Raw genomic sequence first — 13,505 nt, forward strand, 5'->3', positions numbered from 1 at the left:
GGGGTCTGGGCAGCGCCTGGCACTATGGGGCCCTGATCTCGGTCAGGGTCTGGGCAGCGCCTGGCACAAGGGGGCCCTGATCCTGGTTGGGGTCTGCACAGCGCCTGGCACTATGGGGCCCTGATCTTGATCGGGGTCTGGGCAGCGCCTGGCACAAGGGGGCCCTGATCTTGGTCGGGGTCTGGGCAGCGCCTGGCACTATGGGGCCCTGATCTCGGTTGGGGTCTGGGCAGCGCCTGGCACTATGGGGCCCCTGATCTTGGTCGGGGTCTGGGCAGCGCCTGGCACAAGGGGGCCCTGATCTTGGTCAGGGTCTGTGCAGCGCCTGGCACAAGGGGGGCCCTGATCTCAGGCAAGGTCTGGGCAGTGCCTGGCATGCGGTGGCCTGCTCTTGGTCAGGGCCTTTAGATGCGGTGGTAATACAAATAATGACCCTCGTCCAGATTTACTTTCCTGCCCCAGGCTTTCAATGCGTAACGTGCTTCTGTCACCAGCTGTGCAATTAGAGCACCACATCTGGGCTGTGGCACCACAGCTGCATTTGACAAGTTGATTGACAGCAGGAGCCAGGCCCCTCAAGGGCCTCCTGCTTCGGCTATTGACAAGACGCCAAGCACCAGATATAAACGCTCCCTGCTGAGAGCAGCGTCCTCGTGGGCCAGATTCCCACTTGGTGTAAAGCAGCGTCGCCTCACGAGGCCCGTCTCCGCGAGTGGCGGATCTGGCCCACGCTTCGGCCGACTCCTGTCTGCTTCGCCCGTCGCCCAGCTGGCACCAGCGTGGCTGCGCCACGGACAGGTGGCTGCCAGGCACAAAACGGTGCCAATTATGCACAGCGCCGGCTTCTAAATATTTCATGCCCCTCCCTCTTCGCGGCTCATCGTTGCAAACCAGGGGGGAGGGGGGGGAGCACAGCTCCCAAGAACGCGACGCTGTTGAATTCGTATTGCTGCCACGGCCAGGTTCATTCCGCAGGAAATTATACCGATGGGCACTGGGGCCAACGGGTCCCCCCCCCCGCCCAACTAGGAAAGCGGCCAAGTCGATTCACCGTAAATGATTAGCTGACCCCCCAGCTTTGCTGAGTGACGGCACCGTCTGCACCAAGCCGGGGATGTGAGGGGCAGGCTGGGACGTGGGGAAGTTTATTCTGTCGAGATGAAGGCCCTGTCTTGTAGGAGGCTGGACAATGCACAGACCCTGACCAAGATCAGGGCCCCATTGTGCCAGGCGCTGTCCAGACCTTGCCTGAGATCAGGGCCCCCCTTGTGCCAGGCGCTGCCCAGACTCTGACCGAGATCAGGGCCCCATAGTGCCAGGCGCTGCCCAGACCTTGCCTGAGATCAGGGCCCCCATCCTGCCAGGCGCTGCCCAGACCCCGACCGGGATCCGGGCCCCCTTGTGCCGGGCACTGCATAGTTACCTAGTCGAGGACAGTTCCTGCCACAAAGCGTTTACAATCGAGCTGGTTGAAATGTTTGGGCTGAAATGTTTTTTCAAGAAAAAATGCAGATTCAGTGACACCGAAACCCTTCTCTTGAACATGCTGCTTCTCGCTGGTTGGTTGTGTCGGAAAAATAAGTCAGTAAACGTCGCAAGGTTCCAACTTTTTCTTGCGCTATTTCCTTCCATTTGATTTTCTTTAAACATAAAAACGAAAACCCCACTTGTAACCTAAGCAAAACGTTCTGTTCAAGCCGAAACAATCCCCCCCCCCGCAACTTTTCCATTTGCTGAGAACTTTGAAAAGGTTCGGTAATTTTGAGGGGGTTGATTTTTTCAGAAGTGTCAGCAAACCAAAAACCCGCCATTATCGGCCCAGCTCTCGTTCCCAGCCGAAATAGACAAGACAAAAGGAAGGGTTATGAGCCTCGGGTTGCAGTGGGGGAAACTGAGGCACAGAGTGGCAGGCATTGAATGCAGGTTTCAGGCCAGGGCTTTTTCCACGAGCCCACCCGCCCTGCCGGGCTTCATTTCCCCAATGCTTGCTCAAGGAAAGGTTTGGCTTTGCTTTTTTCACCCACATCCTTTGCTTACCCCAGCCATTTGCCATTAGCAAGAAGCACAAAAAGCTGCCAGCCACTGGAAAGGTGCCCATCTTTAATTAGCCTTCCCCTAATGACAGATCACCTCGCTCGTTTAACCCCACCCCTGTCCCTTAGCAATAAATGCAAAGAAATCATTAGCCAGGCACATGGCAGACAGCCGCCATTTCCCCAGGCACCATTAACATCACCGCAAAACTGCAGGTGCTTTGGTAGATTTTCCTCTGATTGCCCCCAGACCCTCCCCGCAGAAAGAAGATTTGGAAGCAGTTTGTTGGGTGAAACTGACAAGCGAGCGGAAAGAGGGAATTAAAAGGCATTAGGGTCTGTATTTCCCCGCCCTACATTCTCCTGCTTTTGAAGGGGGGGGGGGAAAAGACAGCTGGGAAAATGAACACGGGCGCTGTTTGTGTGGAACGCATCTGTGGCGGACGCCACCATCCTGAATTATTAAGGACAAACCTTCTCCTTTCAAACACATTTTATCCAGCTGCAGCGAATATCTTTCCACATCATTTGCACAACATCGCACCAGGCCTGTGGCCGCAAATTGGGCCAGACCCTCTGTACAAAGCTGCTGAAGACCCAGGCGGTTGTTTTATGTAATTCTAAGATGCTTTGGGGGGAGACTTTTGCCAGATTTTGAACAACAAAAAAAGGCCATTTATAGAAAAGGCCGTGATTATATGGAGCTAGGAACAGCTATTAACTCATGATCATTCCGTGCTAGCCGGCTAAAGCCCCCACCGATAGATTCAGCAATACATGCACGTTAGCTAGGCTGGGTTCGCTTTTCATCGGGAAGGGTCGTTAAACGTCGATTTCACCAGACACCCACAAAGGAGGCAAAACTATTTCCATTGATCATTGAAATCGACCGGCGGGCAAAGTAGGCTTGAGAATTTATTAGCGTTTGATTGACGGGTGACATTTTGACGCGTGATGTTGACAGCTCGCGCGTTGATGGCTCTCAAGCCGTCCGTGGCGAATCCCAAAGTTGAGTGGCAATGTCCGATCCCCTCCCTGTGGCTGATCCCCCCCCATATTTACCCACAACGGTGAAAATTTAAATACCTAGAAAAAAATGCTTTAAAGCCCATCATTTTGTGCAAGGGTGAACATGTAAATTGGTTCCAAAAAATCAAAAATATGCTTAAAATAAACATCGCTCGTATCCATCGAAATGACAGAAAAATCAAAATTGAATTCTGCCAAAGCGAAACTTGGGGTTCCTTCAGGTCCCGCAGAGGGGCTGCCTGGCGCTCGAAAGCTTGTCTCCTTCCCCAACAGAGCTTGGGCCAATAAAAGCCATTACCTCCCCCCTTGTCTCTCATATCCTGAGACGGAGACGCCTTCACCACCACCTAACTCTATCCTCTAGCCACCGGAGGGGGCCCAAGACCCGCCTGCGTAGAAATCAGTCGGACAGCAGACCGTTCCGTTGTGATTTTTAAAGGCATTATTATTCTTTATTAGGCATATTATGGTAGCGCTCAGAAGCCCGGTCATGGCCCAGTGTGCCAGGCCCTGTACAAACACAGAACAAAAAGACCATCCCCGCCCCAGTCATACCTAAATCCCACTTTGGTCGGGTTTAAATTTCATTAGGCCTATTTTGGGGGGTGGATCCCCCCCTTCCAATGTTCACATGCTACATCAGTTATACCCCCCACCCCCGTTACAGAGATCTGACCGAAGGGATTTTAAAGACCAATGCCAGCGTATCTATCTTTGGCTCAAGACAGGGGTAACTGGATGAAATTTCACAGCCTCTGATGCACAGCAGGTCAGAGGAGATGAGTGAATTATCCCTTCTGGCCTTGAACTCTGTGCATCTCTCTCTTAATTAATTCTGGGAATTGGGGGGCATAGATCTGGCTAAGAAGAAAAGAGCATGAGGTTAAACAAGGCATTTACCGCTGGGCTACAGCCTAGCTGGGAGCGTGGATATCTACACGTGACCGATCAATAGTTTGGCTTTTGCTAAAGGCACTTTTGTTTTTGTAAATTAAGACACTGGCCTCTCCTCCGTTTTTAAAGATTGCACATCCCCTGGGAATCTGAGCAACGCGATGCCCCCCCTCCCCCACGTCCAAAACACTCTGCACGGCTGGGGCACGAAGCGTGGAAGCATCACATTGTGAGCTGAGAGATGGCGCACAGTAGGGTGACCAGATGTCCCGATTATATAGGGACAGTCCCGATATTTGGGGCTTTGTCTTATATAGGCGTCTATTACCCCCCACCCCCATCCCGATTTTTCACCCTTGCTGTCTGGTCACCCCAGCGCACCGGTCCCTGCAGCCGAGCCCTGAGCGCTTGCTTCACGGAAAGACGCGAGATCAGACTCCGGGAGAGGCCGGTTGTCGCACCGAAGCTTGCTCCAGCGAGGAGAAGCTAATCGATAGCCGCGGAGGGGCGGAAATGATCTGTGCCGCGTGGGACGGGAATGGACTGTGGTACCTTTTCCAGCCAAGACTCGCCGTGTTCCAGCAGGGCTGGGACATCAAGGGGCGTTTCACGTCGCCCTGGAATGCGCTTGACTCCTTTTTAAAGGAGCTGAGGCCCGGTACAGTATGGGGCAGCTGACACACAGAGTCCAGATTCCACAGGCTGATTCTCAGTTAAGGCTGAATAAAGTGGGCCGAGACAGCCCCACCTGAGAATCCTGCCTCCCCAACCCCCACACACACTGTGCAGGGGCAGGGCCTACCCCAGCCAATGAGAAGCTGGTATAAGGGCACTGAACCTAGTGTATGGGGGTGTGTGTGACTGGACCACATTGCATTATGGGTACTCCATGCTTCAGCGGGGGCTCTTGGGAAACAGAGCATGAATTAGAGCAGCCCAGTGGCACGACCCCAGCAGTAGGGGATCAACCCAGTCTCATGCCCTGGTCCAGGTCCAAGCATAGCCATCCCCTGATGGGGAATCCAGTGATTTTCCTCCCTCGGGGGTTATCCGAGGCCCATCTGCCAGCTAAAGCTTTCTGGAAGGTGCCCCATTGGGTGCCTGCATGGCACCTCCCCAAAACAACAACACTGGAGTCTTTGGGGCTGACGGGGATATTTAATGCAGGCTGGGGGCAGAGGGCATCACAAAGGGAGTCAGATGTCCTCAAATCCCTGGGAACTGCAAGGGGATCTGGGCCGCAGGCCCTGCGAAGCTTGGCTCTAGGGCAGCCCTGCCTCAACTTCCCCACAGCGCACCAGCCCCTCCCAGTGTAGGACGCCGAATCAACTAGAGATGGATCCCGAGGCCTCAAGCCTGGGGCGAGCTCTCGCGTCGTCTGCATGATTAGGGTCTCAGTCACTGTCAAGCCGGGCTCCGGCCTGGAACCAACACCCCAAAAAGGGGGAAAGTCTCTCTACCCGTTGGCCCTTCCTGCCCCACTGGTCCAATTCCCCAGTGCCCTGCACCACTAGTGCAACCCCCCTGCAACCACTCCCCCCATGCACCACTAGTGCAAATCAGATTAGATTGATTTTAACCCCTCACATCCTCGTGTAAATAAATCACCGTACAAGGCTCAGTGCAACGGGAAAATCAGGCCCAGGATCTTTGGTTTTACAAGACTCCCAGCCCTGCAGGGGTTGGTTCAAACTGATCCGATACCTTCAATGTATTCTACATTTTCCCCAGTCCCTGGTCTGGTCTCTCCCCTGGCCCTTTTCTACATTAAGGCCCAGATCCCCAGCTGGTGTAAGCCAGCGTCACGCCATTGGCGTCAGAGGGGCCAGACGCCCATTTACACCAGCTGAGGGTCAGCGTCTAAGCGGAGTCTCTCTGGATTTACCCCTCTCCCCCCACACAAATGACTAGTGATTTTTGGTGCCTCCAGGGTTGGGGTGCTCAACCGGAGGCTGCTTAAAGGGACCCAATAGTCAGAAAGTGCCAGGCACTTTTAAGGTGGCGCCCTCTAGGCAAGTCCCCAAACCGAGGACCCCAAAAGCAAGAGATGCTTTGAGGAAAGAAGAAAAAAAAAGAGAGGCCCAACTCTCGGGTGCCTTGTGTTGTTATTTTCACTGCAACCCCGCCATGGGAGCATTCGACACTAGTGCAAACAAATGCACCAGGGTGGGGGAGCGCACGAGGGGCCCCTGGCCATTTACAGGGTGCGTGACTCTATGGGAAGCAGTCAGTTGGGGTTGAGTTGCTTTGGAAAATAAATGCTGCTGTGGTGCCTCATGGGAGTTGTAGTGCAGTGGCCTCACGCTTCCGTTCTCCCCTATGAACCGGGTTCCTTAGTTGGACTACGTCTCCCATGATGCACCATGGCCAGGGACCCCCATGATGCAACCCCTCCTCTCCCAGCAGGGAGAGTGGTGCATCGTGGGAGATGTAGTCTGACCAAGAAGCCCACTCTACAGAAGAGAACAGGCGCACAAGGCACCCGGACTACCACACCCAGGAGGCATTTCAGAATAAGTCGCTCCGGCTTTTGGTCAAAGATGTTCAGGACACGAATTTTCACTGGGAAAAACCTGAAATGTTCAGTGGAAAATTGAGATGAAAATGGATCTCCCCCTTCCCCCAACACCTGTTTTCCAGCATGAGGAAAAACGTCCCTCACACCAACCTGCAGCAAGCCCAGAGCAGGAAACTTCCTCACATCTCCCCCCGGGCACTCCTCTCCGTCCTCTTACAAACACAGAGCGGTCGTCACAGATCTACGCGGGGGTTCGATGCCCCAGCCTTTCGCAAAGCTGCGCCTAGGGCTTGGCTAATAACAGACGCGCTCCCAAGAGACTGCGCATACGCTGAGGCATCAGACCCCCGCTGGATCCGTAGCACCCACGTCAGCGCCATCAAAGTCAACGGAAGTCAGGCCAATTTGCGTCAGCTGTGGGGGGCCTGGGCCTGCCCCACCACCTCTGAGGTCCAGTGGATGGGCTCACGTTCCTCATCCCTAAGCTGGCCGTGGTTGCCGGGATGGAAGAACCCTGGATCGGGGATAAGGAAAGGGAGGGCGGATCTGTTGCATTGTTGTCATAGGCAAATACAAAGACACTGGGGCAGCAGCCCAAGAGATCTGCCTCTCCCCATAACCTCCCACCCTATTTATCTATGACATCAATGTGACCGTTGGGGGGGGGGGGGAGGAGAGAGGAGCCATAGGTGGGCGGAGTCTGTTATCTAGCAAGAGCAGCTGCTGGACTGCGGGGGCGGAGTCTCGGTCAGGGCCCCGTTCTTGCTGTTGCTGACGAGGGTGGAGTTGGTGTCCAGGCTCTCGTTCATCTTCTCGCAGATAATGTCCACCAGGCGCTCAAAGACCTGCTTGACGTTGATGTTGTCCTTGGCGCTGGCTTCGAAGAATTCAAACCCTGGGGGGAGGGGAGGAAGGGGGAGAAAGGAGGGAATGAGAAAGAACAGAAGGAGGAGAAAATCGTGTGTTGGTGACTGAAAGTACACACAACGCACAGTCAACCTGTGGAACTCTTTGCCAGAGGATGTTGTGAAGGCCAAGACTATAACAGCGTTCAAAAAAGAACTATATAAGTTCATGGAGGATAGGTCCATCAATGGCTATTAGCCAGGATGGGCAGGGATGGTGTCCCTAGCCTCTGTTTGCCAGAAGCTGGGAATGGGTGACAGGGCATGGATCACTTGATGATTACCTGTTCTGTTCATTCCCACTAGGGCACCTGGCATCAGAAGAGAGGGTGGGCTAGATGAGCCCTTGTTCTGACCCAATATGGCCATTCTTATGGTGGATCCAGCAGGAGGATTTGAACCCTTAGCCTTCAGCATGAAAACCCCAGTCCCTTAACACCTGAGCTAACAGAGCAATAACCTGATCACCTTCTATAACTACCTACAGTTCTCTGGCCTGTGTGATGCAAGAGGTCAGACTAGCTGATCACAATGGTCCCTTCTACCTTTGGAATCTATGACTATATGGGCCAGCAGTAGTAGAGCTTTTATCTGTTGACATTGGCCACTAGGGGGCGAGGTGACACAAAAAACAAGAGTTTTAAGGGCGGAGAGATGATTGGGAGAGGCCCCTTCTGTTCATGGAGAAGTTTGTGATTGCAGATAAAACGTTAGCCAAGTGCCTGAGGCCTCAAGCCTTATTTAGGTGCCTACCGACTGCTGATTTTAATGGGAATTTGTTCTGCCAAATTGTTGCAGTTGGAGGGGAAGAAAACCCAAACCAAAAACAAACAAAAAAAACCCCCAACAAAACAAAAGAAAGAATTGTTTTTTAAATCAACACATTTTAGTTTTTCCGTCTCAAAATTTCCTTCAATTGTGTTCTTTAAAATTAAACAAAAGAGGTTAAAAATGCTCAAAATGTCTGCCTCAAGTCGAAACGAAATAGTTTTCAACTTGCTGAACGTTTTGAAAAACATTGACCCCCCCCCCATGAAAGTTCAGTCCTGGGGTTTTTGGAATTGTCGACAAACGGAAAAATCCGTTCCAGGTTCTCCATCCGCTGCAGGGCTGGAGGGCACCTACCTAGCTCATCAGCCAGCCGCTTGCCATCCTCCGTGGCCACCACTCGGTCGTCCTCGAGGTCACACTTGTTCCCCACCAGGATCACCTGGGCGTTATCCCACGAGTAGGTCTTGATCTGGGTCGCCCTACGGAGCGGGGGTGGGAATTGAACTCGGGTCTTGCTTACAAGCCGTGCCCATGCAGCTGTCAATCACCTTCACCCCACCCCACTCTGACTCCTCCCCCCCTTATAAAAGAGCACGGTTACAAATCCAATGTGTCTTTTATCGCTGGGATCCCTGCACCACCCCGTCTTAAAGGAACATAAGTCCCACACCAGCCAGGAATTTGCACTATATATAGGTTCTTCCATGGGAGGGATTGAACGCATCCTTCCCACTTCCTCCCTACCCTCCCAACTCACATTGTTTACTATCCTTTTGAGGTCAGGACTCCTGGGTTCTATCCCCAGCTCTGGGAGGGCTTTGGGGTCTAGTGGTTCGAGCTGTGGGGCTGGGAGCGAGGACTCCAAGGTTCTATCTATGCCCAGGCTTAGGAGGGGAGAGAGGCCTAGTGGGTAGAGCGGAGGGGGGTGGAAAAGATGACTACTTTGGGTGTCTCTGCTACCTTGTGCCTTCACTACCTTTTGCCTCAGTTTCCCCTTCTGTGAAAGAGGGATAATAATAAATACCGACCCCTGTTTGTAAAGCACTCGGAGATCTTTGGAGGGAAAGTGCATCGGTCAGTGCTCAGCGGCGTTAAACTCAGTCCCAGGAAGAAACGGCATCCGGTGGGCTTTGTGTGAGTGAGAGCAGCCGTCCGAGGGCTCCCCTCCCAGAACAGAATCTCGGAGCCCTGACTCCCAATCCCCTACTCTAACCACTAGACCCCACCCTCCTTCCAGAGCCAAGGAGAGGACCCAGGAGTCCTGGCTTCCACTATATCCCCGGGCTAAACCCCTTCCCTGTTCAGCCTCCTCCTCCCTAAACCCGGTGACTCACTGTCAATCTGACTCACGGGTGGCCCCAGCAGATTTGCGCCTCTCCCTGCCTGAGGCTGCAGCTGGGCGCGGGGGTGATGACAAACAGCCCCCAGAGAGGGGTGAAGCCAGGAATAGGGAGCAGTGAAAAGTGGGGGGGGGCAGAGCCCCATCTCCGAGGTCCTCCCCTGACCCCACCCCGGTTTTCCCCATAGTTCAGTGCAGTGACCTGCCTCTTCCATCCCCGACACTACCCCGCCCCCCATAAAAGATCTTAAAAATCCAGTGAGTCTTTACGGATGGGCCCCCTCCCCACCACGCCATGTCTTTAAGGAACATGAGCGCTGCAACCTTATCAGGAGTTTCCAGCGGAGGCAGGGCCTTCCCTGGGGCGGGAGAGATTGAGGGGGCCATATCCCCTCCCCCACTCACACACGGTTTGCTTTCTGCTTGGCTGCATCAGTTACACACAGCGCAGCTGCCCTCTCTCAGGCGGACGGGCTCAGGCTCTCGGCAGACTCAGGCAGGGTCGCTGCGTCAGGCAACTCCACCCTCTTTTGAGCTATCAGCTCAGGCTCTCGGCAGACTCAGGCAGACGTCCGTTTTGCTCGGCTCAAGCTTTTCTTCACCACCAGCTCCAGTCAGAGAGCTCATTTTCCCCCCACGGAGATCTTGACCTCAATCCCCAGGGAGCCAGGAGCCCTAAATAGGGGCCCCCTAGTGCCTGTATCTTCACTCAGCCCTGGACACGACTGGCTCTCATGGTACAACGCAAGGGAACGTGGGGTCTCTTACCAGTCCTGCACGGCGTTGAAGGAATCCTGGTTGGCGATGTCGTACATCAGCAGAAAGCCCATGGCTCCTCGGTAATAAGCCGTCGTGATCGTCCTGTATCTCTCCTGCCCTGCGGTGTCCTTTAAACAATCCCGTCCCCCCAACACACACAAATAAGAGCCGCTTCTTTGCAAGAGCCCCAGCTGCGCAGGGGCAGATTTCAACCCGGAGGTAGCGCTGCGAGAGGCTTGGGGGTTAATGCTCCCCCTCACTACCTGCCAGAGACTCCCTCCCCCCATGCCTCAGTTTCCCCATCTGTAAAACAAGGGATAACCCCAAGCTCCCTGGGGCAGGGCCCCTCTCTCCCCAGGTGTCCACAGGGCTGCTTCAGTTCGGGGCCGTGACTCAAGTGAAGCGATGCATTGTGGGAGGGTGAGAAATGTCAGCTGGTCCCTATCTGCTTGGCCTTGTACGGCTCTTATCTACTCTCCGGAGCGCGTGGAGACCAGCGATGGGCCTGTTACTGTGGAGACCAGGGAGCACACAGAGGGCCGTGACAGAAGGATCTTTTCATTAAAAGGCCTGGAAGCGTCAGGCTGGTACCAGGAACTGGGGCTAGTTTCCATGACAGCTCAGATGCACGTAAGATGCACTGTTTGCGTGTAATTAAAAAAAAAAATCGATTAATAAGGGAGCGGAATGGAAATTTGAACGGGCTGCTGTTAAAAATAAAACACAGGCGAGCCGGACGATCCCATTTCTGGGGGCTTGTCTGGATGGGGTGATCAAGGAGGGGACGCGCGGAGGGGTGCGGGATAGGGAAGAGACAGGGTGGGATTCTAGTCAGCCCGCTGCACAAGGCAGGATGCGGGATGGGTAGGAAAGGGAGCGGATTGAGAGGCCCGATCTCTCTGCAGAGTGCTTTGCCGGCGAAGCTACAGCCATACACAAAGGGCTTCTCGCGGGGACCCGGCTTATCCCAGGAAAGCCGCGCGCTCCGCCAGGATCGCTCATTCCACCCCACCCGACCGAACCCAGCAAAAGCAACGTCGCGTCTCCGTTAGGGTTTCTGCTGGGTCGGCCAGACGCCACCCGTCCACAGGGCACGGACTAGCAGAGCTCCGCCGGCGGACGTCCGGAATGGAGAGCTGGCCTTAGAGCGGATGGGACATCGCAGGTTTTAACCTGTGGAACTCACTGCTAGGTGATGGGATCAACGCTAGGCCTTAAACTAGTCAGTTAAATTAGTCGAATTTAGAGGATCAGTGCCCTGGGGCAGGGACTGTCTTTTTGTTCTGTGTTCGTGCCGCGCCCAGCGCAATGGGATTATGGGCCATGGCTGGGCACCTAGGTGCTACCGTAATACACCTAATAATGTACAGCGCCCAGCACAATGGGGTTCTTGGCCATGGCTGAGGCTCCTAGGTGCTACCATAATACACCTAATAATGTACAACGCCTTGTGCAATGGAGTTATGGGCCACACGACTGGGGCTCCTAGGTTCTACCGTAATACACCTAACAAATAATGTACAGCACCTACCATAATTGGGTCCCAGTCCATGGCTGGGGCTACTAGGTGCTACCGTAATACACCTAATAAATAATGTATAGTGCTCGGCCCTATGGGGTCTTGGGCCATGGCTGGACTCTTAGGCACTACCATAATACACCTAATAATGTACAGCACCCAGCGCTGTGGAGTCCTGGGCTATCACTGGGGCTGCTAGGTGCTATCATAATACACCTATTTATTGACCTCTCTCTTATTTGGAGGGTCAGGCAGAGTCTTCAGAGAGGCGGAGACACTTCCACTGATCCTTTTGGGAGGTGGCAGGAAGGCATCTGTCCATCCTCATTTCAATGAACCCCTCTCCATTCAGCTGTGTCCCCTTAAAGCAAAGCACAGGCTTAAATACTTATTTATGAGGCGGATTGTGGTAGTGCCTCAGCGTCGCGGCCCAGGAACCCATGCGCCAGGTGCTGTACATCTGCAGAACAAACAGATGGACCCTGCCCCAAAGAGCTTCAGATCTAATTAAGCAGGGGAGTGACTCCAGCAAAGCCAAGCCAACGGGTTAACCACGCGCTACCGTAATGTCGCTCCTACACATGCTCCTGATCTAAATCGCCCATCCCTCCTAGTGGTCAGGTCAGCGCCCAGAGAGGGCTTCCATTCGCTAACGCTGCTCCTCTGAGTCTCTCCCGCCCACCACAGTGGGGCAAGAGGTTGCAGTGGAAAAAAATACACTGGGCCAAATTCCCTGCTGGCTGGAGTCTGTGGAGTTACGGCCTGCAAAGATTCAAGCCACAGCATGTGCAGAGACCACTCAGCCTTATAGAAATCCCCAGAGCAGGGCTCCGGCTGGCCAGGCAGCCTTTCTCCAAAAGTGGCATCTTGTGGCAGTGAGTTCCACAGGCTAACTGCATTGACAGAGGGTAAATGAGGAGGCAGACATAGTTCAGGGGTGGCATTAGGAGGCCGGTGAAGTTCCCACCATGGAAAAACCAGTGGCAAGGAGTTCCACAGGTCAAAACAGAATAAAAAAAGGGGGACAGATTGGGTCTCTCGGTCCCCAGGCTGGCGGGGGAGACCCCAGAGGATTTGGGGGCAGGGGGAAAAGAATCTTTTTTGGGTGGAGAGTTTGCATGATGGTGCCCAGTGGCATTTGCCGGCGTCAAGGTAACGCCAGCTGCTGCCCGAGCCAAAGCGCACGTAGGCTGGTGCCATTACCATGGTGACTGCCAGAGGCCTTCAGGAGACTCTGACCCCCCTCCCTCCCCGCGAACGCCAGTGACAGCTGCAGCTGCCGCGTGGGGAGGGGAGGGATGTTTACCCTCAGCACCGGGGGATCCGGCTGCACTTAGGGACTTCGCCACAGCTGCCGGCCATGGAGATAACAGGAAAAGAACGCGCTGATCCGGTCCCGCCAGCTGGGACCGTGGGACAGGGGGGCCACTGGGGCCTCAGCATGACGTGGGCCCGATCCCCACTCGGCCATAGAGCCAGTGGAGTCAACGGGCCAGATCCCCGGCCGGTGTGAAGTGACCTAATGCCACTGACTCCAATAGAGCGAGGCTGAGTCACACCAGCTGGGGGCCAGGGCCACGTTGCATTCGAGACATAAAGAGTCTTAAAAAGTGTCACTCTCCACAGAATGGGTCACGGGGCCTTTCCCCTCTAGGAGGTGCCAGTTCTGGGCTGGGCCCAGGGCAGGGGACTGGCTGGTTCAGGGGGGCTGGGAATGGGGCACGGGGCCTTTCCCCTC

At 54.5% G+C, this 13,505-nt stretch overlaps 1 protein-coding gene across 1 annotated transcript in view; it reads right to left on the reverse strand.

Annotated features, from left to right (window-relative positions):
• Positions 1–3,518: 3,518 nt before the first annotated feature.
• The window catches only part of RAB3D (RAB3D, member RAS oncogene family), a 19,977-nt gene continuing 9,990 nt past the window's right edge, over positions 3,519–13,505 (reverse strand). The window contains exons 3-5 of the mRNA XM_024215236.3: positions 10,258–10,376; positions 8,505–8,629; positions 3,519–7,369 (exon numbers count right to left, since the gene is read on the reverse strand). Of these exons, the coding sequence (XP_024071004.1) occupies positions 7,182–7,369; positions 8,505–8,629; positions 10,258–10,376 (432 nt within the window). The 3' untranslated portion in view covers positions 3,519–7,181. The remainder of the gene's footprint in view (positions 7,370–8,504; positions 8,630–10,257; positions 10,377–13,505) is intronic.

The sequence above is a fragment of the Terrapene carolina genome, unplaced genomic scaffold (genome assembly GCF_002925995.2).
Source record: "Terrapene carolina triunguis isolate 2854851 unplaced genomic scaffold, T_m_triunguis-2.0 Scaffold833, whole genome shotgun sequence".
NCBI lineage: Eukaryota > Metazoa > Chordata > Testudines > Emydidae > Terrapene > Terrapene triunguis.